General features: G+C 39.1%; 1 protein-coding gene across 3 annotated transcripts in view; it reads left to right on the top strand.

The window, feature by feature from the left end:
- anks1b (ankyrin repeat and sterile alpha motif domain containing 1B) overlaps positions 1-24,802 on the top strand; it is a 175,281-nt gene that overhangs the window by 89,005 nt on the left and 61,474 nt on the right. For all 3 annotated transcript variants that reach the window (XM_068306593.1, XM_068306592.1, XM_068306591.1), the window contains exons 11-13: positions 286-442; positions 11,541-11,677; positions 21,953-22,139. In XM_068306593.1, coding sequence (XP_068162694.1) covers positions 286-442; positions 11,541-11,677; positions 21,953-22,139 — 481 coding nt within the window. The remainder of the gene's footprint in view (positions 1-285; positions 443-11,540; positions 11,678-21,952; positions 22,140-24,802) is intronic.

The following is a 24,802-nucleotide window of genomic DNA, read 5'->3' as shown; positions in this document are numbered from 1 at the left end:
GGAATTTGTATTCCTCTCTGTCTTCCACATGCGGCATCTGAACTCAGTCTGCTCTCCGAACACTATTAATTAACATAATATACCATTTATGGGTCTGTTGGAAAGGATAATAGGGTAGTATGGCTTCAAGTCCATAATTAATACAGTAATTATTGTTTGTGTTGAGCTGAATAAATGCAGCTCTACTTGTAGTTTGTACTGGAATCATTTACGCTCACTTGGTCACTAAATAATGTGTCATGTTCAACATGTTTATTCCTTTCTTCTCTCTGCACTTCCCCCCAGAATTCAAAACTGTCCACAGAGATCGTCACCTCCCCATCTCTGGATGTTTTCCTGCCAGAGGATGAAGACAACCCCTACGAGTCTGTGACCACGGCTGTAACGCGTAAACCGTGCTCACTTGATATCAACCACAGACTCAGCACCTGTCCACGCAATGGTAAGGCGAAGAACACACCAGCACTTCAGGTGGAAAACAGTTAATGAAACAGAACAGAAAACAGGAAGTATTCCATTGAGGAGTGTTCACAAAAATATTCACAGCTGCATTCACATTGACCCGCACAAAGCAGAAGAAGTCGATCAGAAGATGAAAATATATATATATATTCATGCTGAACTGGCGTTATGCCCGCAGTGGCTCCAGCACCCTGCAACCCAAGAGGACGGGTGAAAAGGTTTGAAGATGAATGAATGAATGAATATGTGTGTGTGTGTGTGTGTGTGTGTGTGTGTGTGTGTGTGTGTGTGTGTGTGTGTGTGTGTGTGTGTGTGTGTGTGTGTGTGTGTGTGTAGACAACAAACACACATACATATATAGACAGATATATTGTGCGTGTGCCAGTGCTCCAATATTAGACCTCTTGTCGTTCCAAATACCCGCTGTTATGCGTTGGCGTGTTTATCGCACCATATTTTACATTCCAGACAAACACCGTATCTCATTATAAACATTTATATAGGAAGTACAGTACAAGTAGAAAAAAAAATGATGCCAATTGAGTCCAGGTCATTTCACAGAGAAGATTTACATTTTAAATTGGAAAAATAAAAATGAGATGCGGTATTAAAAAGAAACAAAGTTACTGGATCTCTGTAGCCACTCCTCGTTTTCCATCAGTATTTTAGGATAGGATGAGATGAGATAACATGAAATATACTTTTATTAGACCCACAGTGGGGTAAAATTTCCATTATTGCAGAAATATCATCAAGTAAGTTACAAAGGTATAGTAGAATGAACAAACAACAAATAAGATAGACAATAAGGAAGCAAAGAAGTAACAAATATGATAAATAATATATAATAATTAATAATTCTTGGTGGTATTCCGAGGCACAGCTCATATCTTGGCTTTTGCTCGTATTTCGAACAAAAATATCAACTGCATATCAACTCGTATCTCAAATAACTCGTATGGCAAGCAGCTTGTATCTCGAAGTACTACTATGTGTGTGTGTGTGTGTGTGTGTGTGTGTGTGTGTGTGTGTGTGTGTGTGTGTGTGTGTGTGTGTGTGTGTGTGTTCGTGTGTAATTACTTACATTAGTTATTGCTACACACTGTAAGACTGCTAAGACCGTCGGAGTTTAAATCCAGAATCATCTCTCTCTCTCTCTCTCTCTCTCTCTCTCTCTAATTCTTTTTCTGGTGCAAGACCACATGTCACATTACATATATGAAATTGATTGATTGTACAATATAAAATTATTGTAGAGTGCAGTCTTGATGTTATTCCACTTGTGGTTTGAAGACATTGACAATAGTGAGTCTGACTTTTTTACTGACCACATCTTCCTGGAACATAAAATTTGTAGAAACCGTCTCCAACTGAAGAAACTTTTCAACTTTTCCAGCCTGATTTTCTTCCCGGCCTCAGACCCTCCAATTGTTTCTCTTTTGCACATCTCACCAGCTGTTTGGTCTGTGTCCTTACACTTGAACACCCACGACAACAAAACCCCCACAAAGTGCTCTTCCCTTTCACTCAGCTCACATACTGATGCTACACACTTTAGGTTGTCACGGCAACTGTATCATTGGCTGGTGAGTCACCTGTATGTTGCCATGGGAACTGCCTTGCTAGTGACACCCCCCCCCCTTTTGCAAATCGATCCCCTTGACAAGATCGGAGAAAGAAAAGTGTGTGTGTGTGTGTGTGTGTGTGTGTGTGTGTGTGTGTGTGTGTGTGTGTGTGTGTGTGTGTGTGTGTGTGTGTGTGTGTGTGTGTGTGTGTCTGTGATTGGCTGCAGGGTGGAGGAGAGTCGAACTGTCACTTTACATCACGGATTGCATTTGTGTTTGTGAGATCCAGGAGGTTTGGCTGCTTCAGGTCAAAATTGTCTTTTGCTTGAAAATTGCTCCGCTGACGTAAGCGAGCAGTGTGGGTGTTCTGTTTGTTCTCGGCTCTCTAAACGTTGTTACCTGGCCAAATGAGAGACGGTGAAAATGACAGTGAAGATGAGAAAGGGGAGAGCAGAGGAGGCAGAACGACAAAAAAAAAACCTAAAGTTGATGGAGAGCTGCATATATTCAGACTTAATTGCTGAAATTGGAGGCTGTGAGGGGGCAGGTTGACAGGTCATCTCAGGCTAATCCATCGACATGAATGTGAGTCTGTGACGCAGCAGGAGGGAGAATCCTTTGAATCCGGTCACATGCTAGGCTAATTGGATACAGTTGCGATAAGTCGTTTTCTTCGTCTGAGACTAATAACAAGATGATGAAACGACATGGAGGAGGAGAGGAGAGGGAAGGAGAGGAGAGGAGAAGAGAGGAGAGGAGAAGAGATGCATTGCACTGCAAAAGATTTGCATTCTTATAATCTACTTTAAAACAAATAATACTTGTAATGCACATATAAAAATATTGATTTTATTTTTCCACATTACCATTAAACATGTTTTTGTTTTCATGTTCCATCATCAGAAGCCATTTTTTGCTGCTGGGCTGAGATTAGACTAAATAAATGTTAAATAAAGGCTGCAGCAGTTGTTTTCCGTAGTGTCATTGTAGTTTTTTTCTGCTGCTTTATATCACTTTAATGACATAATGATCGAACACTTGCTGCCCCGCTATTGAACAGCCTCCATTGTTCCTGCAGACCTGCTGAAAGACAGCATGTCCTGTTGCAGCAGTCATGGCCATAATGAATTGTAATTTTGTATTCATACAGAAGTTTGATAAGTTGCATATGTTGATACCCGTTCCCTAAAGGGAGCAGCTGAATTAGTTGACTTGGAGATAACAGGTTTTTAAATAATGCGAAGAACAAAATATCTCAATCAAAACAATGAGGATTTGGGATTAGGATTTGATCCATGATATGGCTCATGCTATCAGTAGGAGATTTTGCTGTTGCTGATGTAATTGTAATGTTAAATTAGCCAACAGCACCGCTGCATTTTTGGAGCTGAACCCCCTGCACCACACGATCATGAAGAGGCCATCAAGCTATTTTGAGAACTTTCTCAGAACAAGTGAACAGCTTACCTCAGCAAAAGTTGCCTCTAGGAAAAAAAGAAGAAGTAGTTAATAGATAAATGTGGGACTGAGAAGTATGTGAAGATGGATCTTTCTCTGCAGTGAGCCCTGCCTGACATCCACCTGTCCTTTACTGCTGGCTCACTGCTGCTTCAGGGCTGCTGCAGTCTCACAGTTGAGGAGACACTGCAGTGATCTCTGAATCCTCAGGCAATCAGTGCAGCTTTATCAGAATCCATCTGGTAACTGTCACTCAGTGCGATCGCTACACAAACTCCAGGGATCTGTTTTCTGTGAAACCGCCGCCCCAAACAATTATTTAATGTCTCCAATTGTTGGATGTCTGTTTCAGCTCTGATCTCTTTTTAATTTAATTTTTTTATTCTCCCTTTTGTCATTCGACAGCTGTTGTCTCGGGATTTTCCACAAACTGTTAGAAGCCCCGTCCCGCTTTGATGCTATTGTACTCACAAAATATCAAATAAGAATGGTATGCATGATATCCCAATGTTCCTTCTGTCCTCAGACGTGACAGCTGCCAATCCTGACAATGAATGAATGGATTTCACTTCTGTGTCATGCAAAGCACATTGGATACAGTCTTGCGCAGGATTATACTCCATCTTATTACACTTATGTCTTCCAGATGAAATCCATTCATTTATTAAGGGTTGGAATCAGTTCCTGCTGCAGATACATTTCAAAGAAGAGAAAAGTAACAGTGGTCTCTAATAGCATGAGTGATGACCCTGTTCTTTTAAGGGTCCCCGGAAATTGCGATCAAATTGCTTAAGTAGTGCACTACATTTTATTTGAGTGTCTGGTTTTAAATATGAAGTTCATGCTCTACGTAGCTCCCTGGGAACTGCATAGTAATGCACATGACGTGTGTGCTCCTTTTTATTGACAATCCCACAATGCTCTGCTCTGGATTTTTAGTTACAAAAACACACTTTTGTTTCATATTTATAAAACCAACATGACACTGATATGTTTCACTGTGATCTTCCTCGTGACAGCTTGGTTTTCTCTCAATTCATCATCTTTTGGAGAAGGCACCCTTTATCTTTTAGAATATTCAAGATTGATTTCTTTTGCCACAAATGTTTGAGCAGTATAAGTATTATAATTATAATGTATGCTCTAAACAGCGGTAGATTTGCTGCCGATCCACAGTGTGGATTCAACTTCTGTCCTTCTGAAGTGAAAAAGGAGCATTGCAGGTGAAATTTAATCCTAGAGATGTGAAGATAGATGGTGGCGTGTTGAAGAAGGACCCGCAGGCGAAGCCTTGCATCCTCCAGTCACGTATGGAGCAGGCAGAAAGTGCAAATTGTTGCCAACCACTTAGAGGAAAAGTGCTCCTTTTCTGCTATCTCCTCCTGAGATAAACACGTTCTCTTTTTGGACTGGTAAACAAGCAACTGCTGATGTTTGCAGCAGGAAACTACAGACACGTGTGTGTGTGTGTGTGTGTGTGTGCGCGCGCGCATGTGTGTGTGTGTGTGTGTTTTTGTGCATGTGTGTCCTCCACTATAAATGTCCTACATATTGTGCCGCATATCTCAGTGAGCCATTTTTATGACAAAATAGGTCAACGCACAAGTGGAGGTCTTGAATTTAAAATTAATTACAGATGTATGGCAACTTCTACCTGCCTTATTCATTCTTCTTTTGTCATTTGCTATTCACAATTGTGTTGGTGGTGAGAGTTTTACAACCAAAAGAACAAAAAAACAAGTGGTAGGCAGTGCACTTGTAGACTTGTAATTGTGTTGTGGTGTTTCTTCAGGTGACTGTCCTTTGGGTAATGCAGCGATACAACCTGTAGTTTCATCAGCTGCCCTAGAGACAGAACCTGACTTACACACAATGTAAAGAAAAGATCCCTTTAATTTCACATCTTCAAGAAATGCAAATGTGTCCCTCCAGAGCCCTGATGGAAATGATTTTCCTCTTTCATATTTAGTTTTCCAAATTCCCCACATTTCTCCTCAGAGATGTGAAAGAGACAGCCACAGTCCAGCCATCAATCAAGTGTGCACAGGAATGCAGACCACAGCACCACTACCTGTAATGTTTATGAATGAGCCAGGCTTCTGTCTTGCTTTCCCTCCAATTTTACTTTGTGGGGCTGTAATGTTGATGCGTTTCGCCCCATTTATCCCACTTAGTCTGGCTAATGGCAGATAGTAGTAACTCCAAGGCTTTGCCATTAAAAGGGTTGAGGTCCATTGCCTTGTTTAAAGAGAGACAGTAGGGCGTCTTCCTTTTTGACAGTGGTGAGAGACCAAAGTATGGAACTGGCTTTCAAACGCTCACACATTTGGAGCTTAGAAGTCAAGTGGAAAGACATATATGTATTTGTTTGTACCTTTTTCCCTGCACACAGAATTGATGATGGAGAAAAAGCAACACCTGATGTCTTATGTATCACGAGGCAGTCAAAATAATTTCCTAGACCGCTTCTGTATTTAATATTAACTTCAGGGAGATGAATGGGCTTTTTTTTTAACAGAAAGCCAGACAACACAGAGCTCATTTAAATCACTTTTCCAATTGTGTCACCGCATCTAAAAACAATACTTCTGTTCCAGTTCTTGTTGTCCCTGAGAAAGTGGAAATCACACTGGTGTCATTGTTTGTTTGATGGTTGTCACCCAGTGTCTTTTGGAGATCCATCAGATTTGACACCAGTCTGAATAAACACAGTTTGAGCCACAAATTGTCAGACTTGTTTTTTTGGAAGTGAATTTATGTGAGCTCTATTAAATGAAACAATTCATGTCAGATCTGTAATATTTCGTGGTTACAAATCAGACTGAATGTATTCATCCAGGCACTGCTGGAATTATCTAGGAAATACAATCGTGTTATTGCACTTTAAATAAGAAGTTTCAATAAGAATTTTTCTCTTGGTCAGTAACACTCCAAAAAGATGATCTATCGAATTCTGATCTAGGTTGCAGATAGCCCAAAAATTCCTTCTAATCCTGCTCACCAGTTATGATCATCTCATCTTCAAGAAGATGAATGATTGAATAAAACCTGTCATATTAGCTCATTAAAGCTTTTCCTCTCTTATATGTGGTCCAAAAAAAAAATAATAGGGACTATATAATCATGCAGTTACTCATGTCTGACTTGTGTTGAGAGCAAAGACAGAAAATGTGGGATGCACACAGACACAGCTACAGTGTACAGTTACAGTAAAATGCTGCCTGTCATACTGGTGAAGAACAAGAACTGACAGCGTGAAGAAAACGTCGAAAATTGACAGTTTTGTCTTTTTAGGCAGGAAGAGGACGGCTGGTTCGAACGCTTACTCCCACCAAACCTTTATTTGAAGACAGTCTTCTACATGCCTGCATTAATGAGCAGAGCAGCTGGTCTTCAATGTTAGATATGTTTCGCTGCATTCAGGCACCACAACATTCTGTATGTATGCCCATCGTGGAACGGATGCATGAAAGCTGGTTGTAGAAATCATTCTGGCGTGTCTGTCGTTGTGCATCCCACAATATCATGCATTTACTGTGGAGTTAGGTTGCATAGATAAGACTTTCCAAGCATAAGTTCTTAATCCTACGCCAGAGTACTGCTGGCAGAGGATTCCTCTCAGAGCCTCAGCATGGAGAATTTCACTGATATCCTTTTTCTAATTGTTAGCTAATATGATGTAGTGAAAAAGGCATGACTAAAATGCAGTGATGCTGTGATCCAGCCTATGGGAAACCCTGACTTGGCATCAAGTGAGTGACTATTTTTACACCAATAACCATCAGAACCAGGAAAACTGGCTATTTCAAGATTCACTTTAACATACACTGCAGACAAAAGATTATAGCGGCAATTGTGCTGGAAGTGCAACAAACTAAGAAGATGTTAAAAACCTGAGAATCAGCTCCAAGATTATAGTAGAAAATCCTATAGTACACACACTAACACACATACACACGTAGAGACACACACGAGAGGTTTTTCTTTTTGTGTCAATAAGCCTGTCTGATAGATGTGAGCCTGGATGATAGATGTGAGGAGTGTGTGTGTGTGTGTGTGTGTGTGTGTGTTTGTGTGTGTGTGTGTGTGTGTGTGTGTGTGTGTGTGTGTGTGTGTGTGTGTGTGTGTGTGTGTGTGTGTGTGTGTGTGTGTGTGTGTGTGTGTGTTTCTGTGTTTCTGTGTTTACTGTGCTTCTTTCATATTTGCCTGGAGCTCACTCCAGGGAAACACTTGGTCCTTCTTGGAAAAGGTGCCAAAAGGAATATGTTTTTGTTTGTGTGTGTGTGTGTGTGTGAGTGTGTGTGTGGTTGTGTGTGTGTGTGTGTGTGTGTGTGTGTGTGTGTGTGCGTGTGTGCGTGTGTGCGTGTGTGCGTGTGTGTGTGCATGCAAATGCACCATGAAGGTGGATCCTAGGAGGGTATGTGGAAACACACACACACACACACACACACACACACACACACACACACACACACACACACACACACACACACACACACACACACACACACACAGGAACATATTCAGAGAGATGTGAGAGCATGTTGTGGAGGCTTATCAGGTTTGACGTGTTTCCTTCCATTCAAAGCAAAAGAAATTTAAGAGTTATTAAATTATTATGTAGCTCAGTTTTACTAATGCAACCATATTTTTTTGACCGTTGTGTCTTAATTTTTGCATTATGACACACACACAACCTTGACTTCTTTCTGTCTAAGTGTCTCCCTTGTGTTGTGTTGGTGTTGCATCTATGACAGCCAGTGCTTTCTGTTGCGACAAGGACGGGCCCTTCTTCCTACTCTTTTCTGAATGAATGAGCTTATTATGCCTCATTTCATTCACTTAACAGAGGAAGTGAGTCAGAGCAGTACATTCCGAAGCCCTTTCACTAAATCAAAAGAAGTTCCTTGAAAATGTCAGAAAATGAAGTGTTCGTTAACATCCTTTTCTCTAATTTTTTTTGCCGTAGCTTAGAAAAGGCTAGTGCTGTTCGTTTGTCAGGTTTTATTTACCTGCGCAACTAGAAAGCATTCAGGATGCTTGCCTCCAACAGTTTGTAATATTCAAGCAATCAGAACCAAGCAATATTAAGAGCTTATAATAATCATAATTGATTTAAATACTGTTAAATATTTATTCAAGTTTGGGTAGCGCTGTCGCCGCACAGCAAGGCAGTTCCCAGTTTGTGTCCCGCTCAGTGTGGAGTTTGCATGTTGAGCTTCAGGTTAATTGGACAGCTTCAAATTGCCCGTAGGTGTGAGTGTGTGCGTGCATGTTTGTCTGTCTGCGTGTCGCTCCTTGGTGCACTGGCGTCGCGCCCGGAGTGTCCCCTGCCTCACACCAGTACTGTATTTTCCTGTTTAGAGTTTCTAAATGTTTCTAAATATTTCTGTTGTCCTGTTTTCATGAAAAGTGAGAACATGCAAGATTCTCTTGGCCAACCATTGCTCAACAGAATTGTAAATATGAATCAGAAATCAAGAAGAGTAACCACAAACACATCGATTACAATGAGTAAAACATAGTTTGCAGAGACAAACCAAATACGTTTTTTTTCCACTCAAATATTAGAAACAGTTGGCAAAAAAAGGGAGCAACAGAGGCGACACCTGTGGAATTAATCCATTCTTGTATACAGCATCACTGTATAGCCTTTTAAAGTCCCTCTAAATGACATGTAAATGTGCTTCCACCTAATTATATAACATAAAACTGTTGTTGGTGTCATTATCTAAAATATCATCAGAAGCAGTTCTTTTTCCCCCAATGTGGTTTTGTTCTATTTAAGCTCATAAAGAAGATTTGTGTGAGTCGTGAACAGAAATCAGAGTGAAATGAAGCAGGAAAGGTTTTTATTTTCTCTTTTATGGGAAATTTCGATCATCTTCCGTATTCATAAACAACAAGTCCTCCACGGCTAATATATGACTCTGTGACGTCAGTGTGCGTGTGTGTTTGTGTGTGTGTGTGTGTGTGTGTGTGTGTGTGTGTGTGTGTGTGTGTGTGTGTGTGCTGTCATGATTTGGCTGGGTCTCACACCATAATTGGATGAAACTCTGATGTGTGATAGCATCCATGTAGGCAGGTGGCAGCTGATAAAAAGCCGCTGTTGTGTGTGTGTGTGTGTGTGTGCGCGCGCGTGCGTGCGTGTGTGTGTTGTGTTTAAAGGTGTGTTGATGTGTGTTGTGTGTCTCCTCTAGTTGATGAAGACAGATGCTTTCCTCCTCTGAAATTTACTACTTCAGCACCTTCCACTCCTTTTTTGTCCTCCTGTTGGGTTTTTTTCCTTTTCTTTTTGTTAAATGATCATACGCTGGGGAAATTAGCCTCGACTCTGGGCTGTACTCTGAGCTACTCACACACACACACACACACACACACACACACACACACACACACACACACACACACACACACACACACACACACACACACACACACACACACACACACACACACACACACACACACACACACACACACACACACACACACACACACACACACACACACACACACACACACACACACACACACACACACACACACACACACACACACACTCATTATATGTCTGTGCATGCCAAGCTGAGATAGATGTCAAACTGCAGTGGGCAGCTGTCATATTTTCCTGCTGTGGATGCTGCCAGTGATTGTCAGTTTAGAAAATACACTGTCCTGATGCAACACATGTCTGTCCACTAATAGGTGAAAATGCTTGCATTGTGAGAAGTCTTCCTCATTCGTCTTTTAGGAGTCATTTTTATGGCATTGGAATGTACAATTTAGCAATTCCAGCAAAAGATTTTCCCTTCATAACTGATACGACTGGAAAAAGGTAATTAGGACAGACAAAAACACACAATAGTAGTGTTGGACCAGAAATTGTGCTGCACAAGCACACATTTCCAACCTCATCAGCTGTTCCAAGGAAATGGAGTCATGCTAAGTCAATCAATGTATTTGATATCACTCTACAAAACCAGTATCATTTGTGTTTTTGACTAATTTTAGCATTTGTCTATATCAGTGCTTTACAATTATTTTCTGTTACACCCACCCTAGCAAAAAAACAACACCCCCCCCACTCTTTGTCGCGACTATAAATAATATCAATCGTCTATAAAATTGTTATAGGTACACCACTGCATAACATTGTATCTTTTACATTAAAGAAAACAAAAAAGACCAAAAGAAATATAGTTGAATTTATAACACAGAATAATTTTATGAACATTATTTTTTAGTCTCTAACAGACAAAATTTTAAGTGCATCAATTGTCTTACATTAAAAAAAAACTCGTTTAAACTTGTGTAAAGATTTTTGACCAATTAATTGCACCATTTGATACTGAAAAATAAAATGATATAAAATCAATAAACAATAAAAAATATTCAGTTCAGTAACATTAACTGAGGAGCACAATATTTAAAACACTGTAACACAAAACAAAAATGAAAAAAAAAACAATTTGTGTTGATTTTTTCAAGATTAATGGCTAAAATGTGCTCATTTAGGCAGTGCACAGCTGTTCAAAGAGAGGTTTGAAGCATAATTGTAAACTCCCAGCTCCTGCTCACTGTATTTACTTGTTTCATCTCAATTAAAGAAATGTTCAGGGCCAGATCTAATAAATGGTAAATGCTCATAATAAAAAGGAAAAAACAATCATGGGCTTCAAAAGTGCCTGATTCACCAGGTGCAAGGTGTTTCAATACATATTCTACTGTTAAATTCTACTCCAAGCGCATCAAAGTAGAAAATACTTTGATAACATTTATGATAAACTTCGGTACGCTGTTATTGGTGACATTCCTGGTTCTGAACATCCCTCTCTGGTTCCTTCGTAGCTGATTAAGTTTCGTGCAGATGATGACAAACCTCACTGTTGGTCCTGATCCGGCATGTAATCCAACTTGTCTCAGTCACAGCGCGACGGATCAACAAACTGGACATAGAAGGGACTGTGTTTCAATCCCAGCATTCCTGCATGGCTGCAACACACAATACTCCGTCTACCTGTCTCACACCATCTCCCTTTCCCTTCTTCCAAGGTCACCCATCCCATGTAGCAGTGAGTGAGGGGGAGCCCAGTAACCATGGCAACTGCACAACAGGCCCGACTCCAGACTGTTCCCCTCCTTCACCCGATACAGCCCTGAAGAACATTGAGAGAGTCATTCGCCCACAGGTGAGTGCGCTAATACACATACAATCACACACAAACACACACACACACTAACAAATGTGTTGCAGATGCATTTGATGTCTTATGGAACATCGCATTATCCGCCCACAAGCAGTTCATTCACCCGATTAAAGTTAGGATTGAAAAGTTCTATTTGTACAAACATGTTATCAGGACTACAGCAGCGCCACTTCAAAATACTGAATAATTTCTCTCTCATGATCAGAAAACCTGTCCAAACCTCAGTCACATTTTTCACCACAGTGCCTTTACAGCAGATGAACAGATAAGAAGTTTATTTTCAGCAAATGTCCAAATCTTAATGTTTCCCAAATAAATGAAGTATGTTTTAGTCAAACTCTTGCTTTTTAAAAGGCCAGTTAGCTTAACTTTTTGCTGCATGATGTGTTTTGTGTTGCTGTGGACAAAATCCACCAGAAGACGCCTCTTGTATAAAATAACATCCGAAGGAGCGTGGACATGCCTCAAGTAGCTGTGTTTGGGGGGTGCATGGTGGCGCATTATTAACTCACAGCTAGAATGCTCTTCAAATACTTCCTGGGAATTTCTACCTGGAGATTTCATCTTCACCTCAGAATCTGTTTGGGTTCGTTCTGAGTTCTTGGGCTCCCTCCCAAGTGGCTCTAAATTCACCTTTAGTTTACGTGAGTGCTCATCTTTGTATGTCACTCTGTGATGAACTGGCGACTTGTCCAGGGAGAAGTCAACTGTGATAGGCTCCTGCCTCCCACTCAGAAGAAATGGTTATGATTTCTGAGCTCATCATTAATAAAGTATGTCTTGGTTTTAAACTGGTATATTGTCATCTAAATTATTGAACTGGTTCATGCCTGAAGCTAAGGATGAAATTATCATACAGAAATTACTCATGTATACGTGGCTTATTTTAAAACCTGTTACTTCTAGGTAACTGCTCATACGAGGTCACAACCTCAACAAATCTTGCATAGATAATAATTTCTTTAATGTTGATTTATTTGAAAATTTTATGACAAATCCACCTCAGTTGTGGCTTGAGCACAATGAATCACACAAGAACACACAAGCCCACTGTGGATGATTTCACACCTTCTTAATTAAAGGCAGTTGTTTTCTCAGTCTGCAAATGATGTGTGACACAACGCTGAAAAAAAAATCCTTCCAAGGGGCTTGATTAGTCTGCAGATGAGTCATAAATTATTAATTATTGGAAACATAAGCGCGGTGTCTGACAGTGGGATGAGATGATTATCCTGGTTTTTTTTAAAGGCCTGTTTAAAAAAAAGAGGGTTGTTTTCTTTTCTTTTTTTCAGTTTTGGTCAAGAAGTTTTACATACTCCGTTAATGCTTCCCCCACATCCTTTTCTCCTCCGTCATTTTCTTCACCCCACTCCCACTCCTCTTCATTTTGGTCCTATCTTTGGCACATTATCTAAAGTGCGTTGAGGGATCACATGTGGCGCCCGGTGGGCCTCCGCTCTGCTTGAAGCAGACATAATCAAGGAGCACCAGAGTTCAGTTTTATAGCATCTAATTAATACTCTAGGATTCATTTCATTTTACGTTAGTGGTCCCACTGGCTGTCGCACCAGAACACACCATGCTCTCGTCGTCATGCTCACAAACACGCGTGTGATGAATGGAGAGACGGCCATAATGTCACATGCCCTGTTTTCTTTATTAGAATATTAACATTATTTTACTTATTCCTCTTTTTTATCTCACTGACATTTTAGTCCGTATTTATCTCTACGTGTTTCTGTTTGTTTATTTGTGTCAAATAAAAAGATGCATGACAAACAGCAGCTGATTAATTCCATTAAAACTTAATTGCAATATTATTATAAGTCTTCATGTAAAGCAAGGCTAACCAGTAGTTGTTGATTTTAGCTTCAAATTTTAGTAGCTTAAGCACGATCATGATTAGTTTTCTCATCTTAATCTCCAAGATACCGAAGAAGAAGATTTTCCAAGATGTTGCGCAGTCTTTTAATTTTTAATTCTCCATAACCAAGCTGAGGTCTGGAAATATTAATTTGTGGATTTATCTTACAGTAGGTTTATTTATTATATTAGAGTGTAAGTTATTCATGTGTTGCTAATTACTTTGTCTTGTCTTATTTTGTTTTGCATGGAATAAACCTAGCCTCAAAACAAGGGGACATAAATATTCCAAAGAGTTTATTCTCTTTGAGTAGAAGTTTTAAAAGTACTGTGAGACTCAGCAACTCCATACTTGGCACTTTTTTTTTGCAGCGTGTAAACCCCTCTCCATCTGTGACACGGCTCCCCAAGGCTAGCGGCTGCATATAAAAATTAGTTCTGAGTCATTATTCTGAGTAATTATGTCTGAAAAAAATCATTCAGCTTCTCTGTTAATAATTCTGTTGTACCACTGACCACAAGCCATGTTTGCTGATAAAGAACCATCGCGGGCTGTTTAGACCAGAATCCATGGCCTCAATGTTTGGGGTCATTTTATTTCTTCATCTGTTGCCTCTCCTGAAGTTAGATTATCCGTTAGATCTCTGCAAGCTTTTGATCACACCCATGGGGCAGATGGGATGTGAGCAAAAGGATAATCAAATGGATAAAAGGAATCACAAAGAACAGACGAGCATCATGGGGTTATCAGCTTCATACCCACTGGCTTAGTGTCCTACTTTGCTGTTTCTACATTGCAACAGTTAATTTTGATAATCGTTGCTCTCCTAGGGAAACACATGACACAACTCGTGTTTGCATCCTCTAAGGCTGTCATACAATATCTCAGACTATCACATGGTCTCACACACACATTTGGATAAACATGTGTATGCACACACGCAAAACCATGAATTCACTTTCCAAAAATTCTGTATTGTGAGAACCAAGTTGATCTTAACGTCAAAAAATGTTCTCCTCAAACTCTTTTTCTGAATGCTCTTTGAGACGCTGCTGTCAGATCGACAGGAGCGCCGTGTTGATCTTTAGCTTCATTTCTAAAATGCTACTGAATTGGCATTCAATCAATTTGGTGTCCCTTCTGATTTAGCATCCATTTATCTCATAGACAATTACAGTGTTAAAATTAGAACCTTATGTCACTCCACTTGAAGGTGTGCAAACCTGCTCCTGGTGCTTCTGTCTGTGTCATTGGGGGTGAGTCGCTTTCACACTGACCGCCTAGCAGGCTAAGGACTCTTGATAGCTTCATCGACTATGCCTACCTCACTCTTCCATTAGCTCTTGGTACTCTTCCTCTCAACGGCCTCATCCCTGGGCTCTTTCAAGGGTGCTCTGAGTCCCATCACGATCAACCGCCTGGTGGAAGAAGCAGTTTAGATTTTATCCAGGCTGGGAACTGTACCTCCAGTCACCGGCAACGCTGAGGAGATACAACTAGTCTGGGTTGGGTTAGGACTTCTCTGCAGTGCAGAGGAACTTCATCACAACTCGATTCAAAATACCGTGATAATAATTAGTAAATTTGTATAACTTATCTGACCACAGCCTTTAAAAGGAAGAAAACATTGAAACAATCCACGTTTTTGCTTTGATTACGTAATTCACTGAAAAGACAAAAATCAATACCGAGTCTGCCCAAGAAGTTTCAGTGACAAAGGTCACAAAAACTCATCACATTGAGACACCAGTAAATCAGGCTCATTTAGAATGTAACCTAATACAGTAATTTTACAATACATTCTACCTTTGTGAAGATAAGAGCGTTCAGTGTTCCTTGAAAATGATTTATAGAGATGTTTGGGTTTTTTTGGACTTTGTGATTATTTTATGGTCAGAAAAACATTTCCAGTATGACACATTATACATTAAATGAACTCAGACCGACTGTGACACATAAGCAATCTGTTTCACTTATGTATGTATGAACATATGAGAGAACAGATAGCTTTCGTGACCACAGATTCACAGACACATTGCAGATAAGACCAGCTTCTGCTGCGTTTCACTGGCATGGAGATAGCAGATATCTTTACATATTGCGATTGAGTGCACTTGAGGCACATAATTTTGAATGTATGAAATATAATCACACACGTATAGATAGATAGATAGATAGATAGATAGATAGATAGATAGATAGATAGATAGATAGATAGATAGATAGATAGATAGATAGATAGATAGATAGATAGATAGATAGATAGATAGATAGATAGATAGATAGATAGATAGATAGATAGATAGATAGATAGATAGATAGATAGATAGATAGATAGATAGATAGATAGATAGATAGATACTTTATTAATCCCGGAGGAAATTGTATACTAGCTTTCAGAAGCTGGCTGGTAATGCAGATTGTAATTCCCTGTGGAGGCAGAGCGATACAAGTTTCTTAAATTACCACCATCATTATGCTGCTGAGCAAATTACTTATAGTTTAAATATATACAGTACTTATGATCTTAAAGGTTCTTAAACCATTTTTTAAAAAAATTTTCATTAAAAACACTGTCATTTTTCTCTACAGGAAACAGAGAAGTTGATTGTACCCTTATTGCTCGAATCAAAGAACAAATGTAAAATGTTATACACTGTATGTGGCAATTCACTCCGTAAAATAAATCCAGCTATGTATCGACACTTCAATCTGCAACTCAGTCCAGGATATTGTAGATGATCTACTAGTAAAGTGCCTGGTAAATATATAAGCAAGTAGTTGTTTGGTCGACAAACCAAATAATGTATACTGGGCCATTTTTTTTTATGTTTTTTTTTTTTTTTTAGAAGTCAAACAAAAAAACTAAACTAAACAAAAAATTTTTTTTTTTAATTTAAACTTTATATGCAGATAAGGTGCTACTCATTACAACAGTCAACAAGGCAGTCAGAGACTGCAACATCCTGCAACACCCCTGAATTCAACATTTTACCCTAACCTACATATTTTTTTGCCACTGGCTTCCTGAAAGTGTTGCTTTTTGTTATGTGATTATATCTCTCAGGTTTCAGAGATGTGTACCTAAGAAGATATACAGTGCGTTGTTGTTCCTCGCGGTTAATGGGTTCCAGGAACAACAAGCGATTAACGAATTCCGCAATAGAGCGACAAACTATTTATCTAATTATTTAAGGTAATTTAAATGTTTCTGAAACCTCCCCATACTGATATTGAACCACCTTCTATCTGTATTACCTTTTCCCACACTCTTATCGACTGTTAAAAGCACTTTGTGTCTCACGGAAGTCCAAGACTCACAGAATGGAGCGCACTTCCAGATGCCGTTAGCCGTTACCCGAGTAACGTGCTTTTTCTTTCATCTTTCTATCTGCAACGGTTGTGAAGACATCTGGTGGACGAACACACAAACACTGACAATTACAATACATCACTGCTTCGCGGGATGTAATTAATAAAATTTTAATTTTGATAAGTTGTTTTTCTTTCAGCTTAGTTTGGTTTCAGTGTCTCAGAATTGTTCTTCTGAATTGTTTCATTAATATTCAAAAGAATGTATTCCATTATAAATTACATAAAATGATTGCTATCAATTTTTGTGTTTTTTATTCCCTACTGATTTAATATTTAATATTTATTAAAACAACAACTGAAATGTAAAATACATTTTCAAGCTGTGTTGTTTGTAAACCATTACGTCATTTTATTAAAAAAAACATTTCCTTTTGTGGAACTCAGAAATACCGATCATTCTATGCAAGACACACACACGCACATGCACACACACGCACACAGATGCACTAATCACTTTGCCATTTCAAGCTCATTAATCTGTTCACACTCATCAATCAGTTAACCGCTGAGGATATGTTTGTGCTGAACATACTCAGTCGCTTGTTGATCCCTCTCTGACAGTGTTGCTCCAGTCAGTTAATCTGTTGGCAAATTTGCTTGGATGTGTGCGTAATTTGTTAAAATCTCACTGGTGTACACTATAAAATTCTACTGGAGTCTGCATCTGCTCAATGGTTTTATCAAACCAATGCTTTGGGCTCTGCAAAACCACACATGTCGAAATAAAAGCCTTACATGCATGATCGATAAACAATTTGAGCTCAGATGGGGTTGGCTAGAAAGGACAGTGAAAATACAGACAGCAAGGTGAAGGAAAATTGAGTTTACTCACACACATCACAGTCAGTTCAGTCCTGACATCATGGCCAAAGATTCCTGCACTCCTCCTGAATATTTCAAAGTTTCTATACAAGCAGGAGTGTGTGGGTTTCGTGGACAGGTTGTCTGTTGCCAGAGAGGAGAGGTCTGGGTCATGCATGGTCCATTTGGGGTTAGGCATTTGCGACGTTTCTTCATATTTTCCACCACTCGGAGTATTTGTTTGTTACGTTTTAATATCAATAAATCATGCAGGTCATTCACCTCATTACTTGTAGACCAATAGAACTGCTTGCTTTGAGTGGACTGTGTTTAAAACTGTAGCATGATACCTTTGGTAGAGGAGGGTTATCTGTTGGCAGCAGACAACACAGAATTACTTCGACTTCAGACCGACCAACTTCAAAACGTATCACTTTTTGATGAAGGACAAAATTATTTAATCAGATTGAAAGTGCAATCAGGAGTCAGGCCAAGGGAGGAAAATAAAGCCAGTTATGGCCGTGGAAATTTATATAGTAAAATTTATTCATAATAGTGACATTTAGAAAACTAGCTGTCAGCTTAAAAGTAGCAGGTTTTGCAATCAACAGTAAATTTAAACAGCAGCTCCACTGCATGAGGAAACTCCCAATTTTCAATGTTAATGTTGTTGATTTATCCAAAATACCGCTTGTTTGTATCAGTTCTATTCAAACACCCACATGTGGAACTTTTTGAGTGAATGTGACTGGAAATTGTAAAAGTGCATCAATGACTACCCAACAGGTCGCATAACTGTTCATCAATAACACTTAGACCCAGTTTGATAACTTAAAAAGTGAGTGCTCGTCAAGCATCAGTTTGGCATCAACTTAAAGAAAACAAGCAACTTTTGAAGATTTAGATTTGGATTTAGTATGGTATTTGTTTGTTACACATCAAGTGAAACAACAACTAGATATATATTTTAAAAACTTGTGTTTTATCTTTGGGAACATTTTCATAGAAAAAAAGTTTTTTAAGAGCAGTAAAACAAAATTAATCTATAACCTTAAGTGCTTCCACTACCGTTCTACTATTTGTTATTACCGTCTGAAAGATTTCTTATATCAATATTATATTTAGTGATTTGTTTCTAACAGTTAACACAATTGCCTTGTGAATTTATCTCCCTGTTATTGTCTCATCTCAACAAAATAAAGACAAAGAAAAGAAAAACTGAAAATGACGATGCCCATGTGTGTTATCTAAATCAGCACCATCAACTCTGGACTACTCATAAGTCCAACAATCCAATATATTCACTTAATCCATTATGATAATTATATTTCAGACCACTGATCATATTAAATGGTAAAATTAATCACCCAATAAGAAGATTTAATGGCATGAACATTTTGGAATTAAAAATCCAACAGGCTTTGAAACAACTAACATGCAAAAATAATAAAATCATTTTCCCTTCCAAGTCCATTGATCATCTGGGGACAGCACTGTTCCTTCTTGATTGTTAAATCATGATAAATTATGATAATTGATTATCCTGTTATTCATGATTTTCCACCCAGACCGTCACACACAAGTATGCACCTTTCCAGGCGTACAAGCAGACTTCACTACAAAGCACATCTCACCTCTACTTAGGTGAGGAATTAGAATTTTTTTCAGCTAATAGGTGTGTCATTTAGTACCACCCAAGACAAACACACATTAGCGATGTGATAAATGGCATGTTTTCCCCGGAGGATGCTGTTCCAGGCAGGGGAAAATGTCTTCCGCTGTGGTTAAGTGAGCCGCAGAGAACCTGTTTGCATGTGTGTGGGTTCCCACTGCCTGCGCTCATTAATCCCCTTCCAATCGGCCATGACATGTTCATTAGCCTGCTGCCCGTTTGCATTGTTAACGCCTAGTCTCACATGGAGCTGTCTTGTGTCGTTTTTGTTCTATGTGTGAATGCATAAGTGAAGGGGAGAGCTCTTAATAAGCACTCCTACAGAGAGACAGCACCTTTAGCTTTTTGAAAGAAACCTTTGTTTCATTTTTGACGTGAACTAGAATGTAATTCCCCGTTGAACTTATACATCATAGCACTATTCCCTGTTGGCCGTCCAGACTGTTTGCTTGCTGCAATAGCTCTCTTAGACCCCTCCAGCCCCTAGAGAATTCTGGTCCTGTAATGTAATGTTATTCCCCATTGATCGAGTCTCCGGTGAAAAGAAGTCGGTTTCCACCATCGCAAGCTTCATTCCAGTCGCTCCGGCTGCTGTGGTTGAGACATTAGTGCACGGATTTCTCCGTGTAGGCATTCCCTGATCTGCTGATGCCAAACAGAGAGTGAAAATGGTATGAACTGACTGTCGTGGGCTCATGTATTGGAAAACAAACACACAAAAATAGCAACAGAACTAAGTGACCTTGAAAGTCATTCATGGGTAAAATGAGCGGATCAATATTGCTCTCCTGAGAAAGCTAAATGGGAAGCTACATCCTGCACTTGAGGAAAGTTTAGCTTCATTACAACCGCAAAGAAGCCGTCCCAGCTTGGTCTGGAGATACTTGTGCCTGTAAAGACATTTGTTAAGCTTCTTGCTTAAAAAATATAAAACTATAAAACTATCAATATATAGTTTGGATGGCTCATTTTTTATGCCATCCTTGCCTCTCAATTCCTTCTGTCTTCCGTTTCTTTCTCGTAATGACCATAAAAAAATTCCTTCATCTTTTTCTTAAATATTTTTATTGTTATTATAATTATTATTCCTTTGCTGTTTCTTCCTTCCATTTTTTCTCTCACTGACAGGAGGGAATGTAAATATTTCTCCCTGTCCAGTTCTTCTTATTCATGCCCTTCACTTGATTCCCAGTTCTTGTTTTGATTTTCTTTCCAGTCTGGTTCAGTCTGTCTGAGGAACCATGCATTGAAAAGGAACCTTTCTTCCTCCTCTGCTGTCACGTCCTTTTCACATCCTCTGCTCCCTCTTTTTACTCCCCAAGTTGGGTTTTTTGTTGTGCCTCGAGTCGCAAATGAGATAGTGAAGGTCTTGTGAAGGTTGCTTGTTGTGTGTTCCCATCGCACCTTTGCTTTGCCCTAATGGTTTGTGGTGTTGATTCACTTTCTGTCCACACATGCACACATCAGCAGGGTTCTGACTGTGCAATGGCTTTGTGAGGCACAGCAGCAGGTTGTTGAGAACTGCAAATGCCTCATTATGTAAGATGCGTGTACCACTTGTCAGTCGACAGTTTCAGTTTTCACCTGTCTCACTGCAAGAAAATGATTTTCTATCTCCCTTTTTCACTTCACTCTCTCGCTCTCTATCTATCTCTCACTTTCTCTCCCTTTTTCTCTCTTCTTACTCAAATTCATATTTTATGTCACATAAACCATGCTGATTTAAGTCTTAGGTCATGCACATGTTAAGGTGTCATTAACAATGAGCCATTACTTACAACAATGACACATACTCTCGCAGAGCAATAACACTACATGTCATTTATGACACCTAGACTTGATGTCCACAAGTCTGAGCTGTCCAGTTGGGTGTGTAGTGGTGTGACATACTGAAGGTGAACTGACAACAGCAAAATCATTCCCTGTTTAGAATGGTTTCATGTTTCCTGATCACCTGGTGGAGATGTCCAGCTGCTTATGTCATTTATCATTCTAAACAACGTCAATCAATGCCTGTTGTGTAATCCTTATGATTTTGTTATATTTTTCATGCAGTTGTTCACTAAGGGCACTGTATCATAATAAATACAGTATTAACAATGCAGAAGTACAACCTAACCTTAACCCTAACTCAAATTCCTGAACAAACTAGTGAAGAAGAGGGAAAAACTGTATGACTGCATACAAATGGGACATTAATTTAAAAGCAACATTTCAAGACTTGATGAAAGGACATTTGCCATATTAAGACAGTGAAAATAAAGATTTACAATAATAATTATGAAAAGTCTCATAATGGAACAAAATAGCAAAGAAAATTTTTGACAGGAAGTGTTTAATTCACATTGTTGGAGACAAAAATAATCAGCTTTAAAACATTTTCAAAGTATCAAAAGTATTTGGTTTGGATTTTTAAATTTAAGGTGCAATAAAAATCATGAAAAGAAAGTCAAAAATGACACATAAGGGTGTCATTGCTATATTAGCATATCAATTTTCCATCTCTCTTACTGTTTCCCTTCTCTTCTTGTTGTCTTTCTTGCAGCCCAAGCAGCGCACTTCCCTGTCCTCCTCCCTAGATGTCCAGAGGCCGGTCAACCACAGCTGTGAGCCCAGCGAGGTGAGCTCGTCCCTGGGCTACGCCAGCTTCAGCACCAGCCCTCCTGCCAGTCCCCCAATCAGCCCCAACCAGGAAGACTCTGTAGGCTCCAACGACGACTGCCAGCTTACGGGTACGACTAATGAACCGGGCAGAAGGGTGGGAGAGCAATTATTGTTAAATGCCAACACTCAGCCAGAATGAAGCATGAGCCTCAGGCCTGCCTGAGCTCAGCAGGAATTGCACCCAAAGAAGGCCTTCCTGTCACTTAATGTCAGCTCTCTTGACTATAAAGCAAAATAATTAAATCAAAAACTTCATTTTAAAATGACAGTTTCCAAAAACACAAGTTAATGTAAGGTCTGAAAGCTTAAAAAGATTCTTAACAGAGAAGATGAAGAAAAGCAGAAAACCGGAGTCAAATATTAAGATTTAAAATTCTAGAATCAATGTTTTGGGAAAAGAACTGACATCATTTGATCAATTATCAAAAACTTAAGAATATATTGTTATATAATTTTAATTGAACAATGTCATACTAATGAAAGATGCAGTCTTTTAAACTAGTTAACGCAAAAATTGGACAATCAGTTTGAAATCGTTCACTTCTGGTGAAGCCTGGTGATGTCATAGCGAGTCCATAATACATAGGGAGAAGTTTACGCTGAGTCAATGTTTGACTATTAATAATTGATGGAATCTGTTCCATTTCTTACCACTTTTGAAACCAATGAAACTTAAAAATCTCTTACCCCAAATCATATTATCATATTTCTTCTCCTGTCATACTCCAGAACAGAGGGAAAAGGCAAACATCTTCAAAAGCTAATAAAGTTGCTCCTGTGGAAAAACTTGAGAGTTCTTTCCATGAAACACATTTTTCACAGGGGAAGAAAGGTTTTGATTCCAAATAGTCTTGGTTCCAAAATATTCTGACATTAGCTTTGGGAATACATTGTGAGCTCAACCTTTTTTAATCAGAGGAAAGTTAAAACAAACTCTGAGAATAATCCTATGGATTTTGACCTTTAGATCGGGTTGCTTATATAAATGTATGGCTGCACACAATGACTTATTAATGATGGACCTACTGCTGGGTTGAAGGAGCATCATGACTTGATGAAAATTTCAGTGTTGAGCAAAGGCCACACCAAATCAGCTGAAACCTAAGCAAGATGAAATAAAAACCAGTATTTCCTATTTTATCTCACACCTATATTTCTTGTCATTAGCAAGGGGTTAAGCAGAGTTTCTACGTTGAGGGAACGTTGTATTCTCATGCAGCAACATGAAAAATATGTAGTTTAATTATTGGATACCATGTTTGTAGTTGAAGAAATAACTCTTGATACCAGTATATTTCAATATTGTAATATATGTATGAATACATTAATTCTCTTTTGTTGAGCAGTCTCTATTCAACAGAGGAGATTTAATAAAAGCAAATATGTCTCTCAGTGAGTTAGCTGCAGTGCTATTATAGGGACAGCACTGCTTTGTTAATTGTTGAATGTCACTTTCTTTTCATGGTATTATCAGCATGTTAATCTTATAAATAATTTCCCAGACAAGTGAATTCCATTGAAATCTTTTGATTAGCTGACCCATTGTGACAGGACTTCACAATACCTTTTTTTTTTATCAATGTATTTTTGCTAACTTTTCTTAACTTGTGTTTTATTAGCTAGTCTGGACTGGAATTAAAGATGCAAACAAACACTTTCAGGGGAAAAATGTCTCAGTAACTAGGCTCTAAGACATCAGTCACAGATTGTCTATTAGCCCTGTGAGGACTCTTGTTTTAACTGTCAGACGAGATTAAACACTGTTAGTTATCGCGAGACATCCTCCCACTGAGTTTGGAAGTTCTCTTCCAACAAGAATAATCATTTCAATGAATAAGGTTTATTTCTCATTAGAGTCTCACAGTCAAGTCGATCTGTGCGCATTTCGGTGCTTTTAATTATTAATTTGATTTTAATCATTCATATTAAATAATGCAAACATGTTTAGTATTCACATGTATTTCTTATGTGATTATATATTTATCCAACTATTTTACAACTCTCATAATAACACCATACATTTGTCACTGACTGTCTTGCATTCTGCTAAATTTCCATTGCCTCATATGACATATTGCCTGGTTAAAACCTTTGAGTTATTATGTCATAACCTGAGTCATGTTTCCATAGTGATTGGACTACTTGTTCATAAATTGGTGGCCTTGGTGGAGTTTTCTGGCAGCACAATTGTGAATATATTTATCCCTTGCTCTCACCCGCTGGTATCAGGCTCCAACAGAAGGGGCAGGGGAAGTCGGCTGGGCGGGAGGCATATTGGTGTGTGTGTGTGTGTGTGTGTGTGTGTGTGTGTGTGTGTGTGTGTGTGTGTTGTGTGTGTGTGTGTGTGTGTGTGTGTGTGTGTGTGTGTGTGTGTGTGTGTGTGTGTGTGTGTGTGTGTGTGTGTGTGTGTGTGTGTGTGTGTGTGTGTGCCATCTCAAAGCAGTACAGAGGCTTGGCTAGACTTTGATCTGTGCAGTGCCTCAAACGAAAAACACTCATTATCAATCCACAGGTGCAAGAACACTCGCGTAAACATATGTAAAATTCAATGCGAGGCATTCATCTGCTATTCTTGTTGAAGTATTGCCATGCTCTTTATGCAAGAGTTTCTTGTGTCCCTCTTGAGGTCACAGAAGCATCAAATGCCTGACGCTGATGTTTCTTGAGGATGAGGCCAACTGAGCAATCACTGATCACAGTGTTGTCAATCTATTGTGAAAACACTGTTGCT

This window comes from Antennarius striatus, chromosome 22 (assembly GCF_040054535.1).
Source record: "Antennarius striatus isolate MH-2024 chromosome 22, ASM4005453v1, whole genome shotgun sequence".
NCBI classification, from domain to species: Eukaryota; Metazoa; Chordata; class Actinopteri; order Lophiiformes; family Antennariidae; genus Antennarius; species Antennarius striatus.
This window is presented reverse-complemented; position numbering and strand designations above follow the sequence as displayed.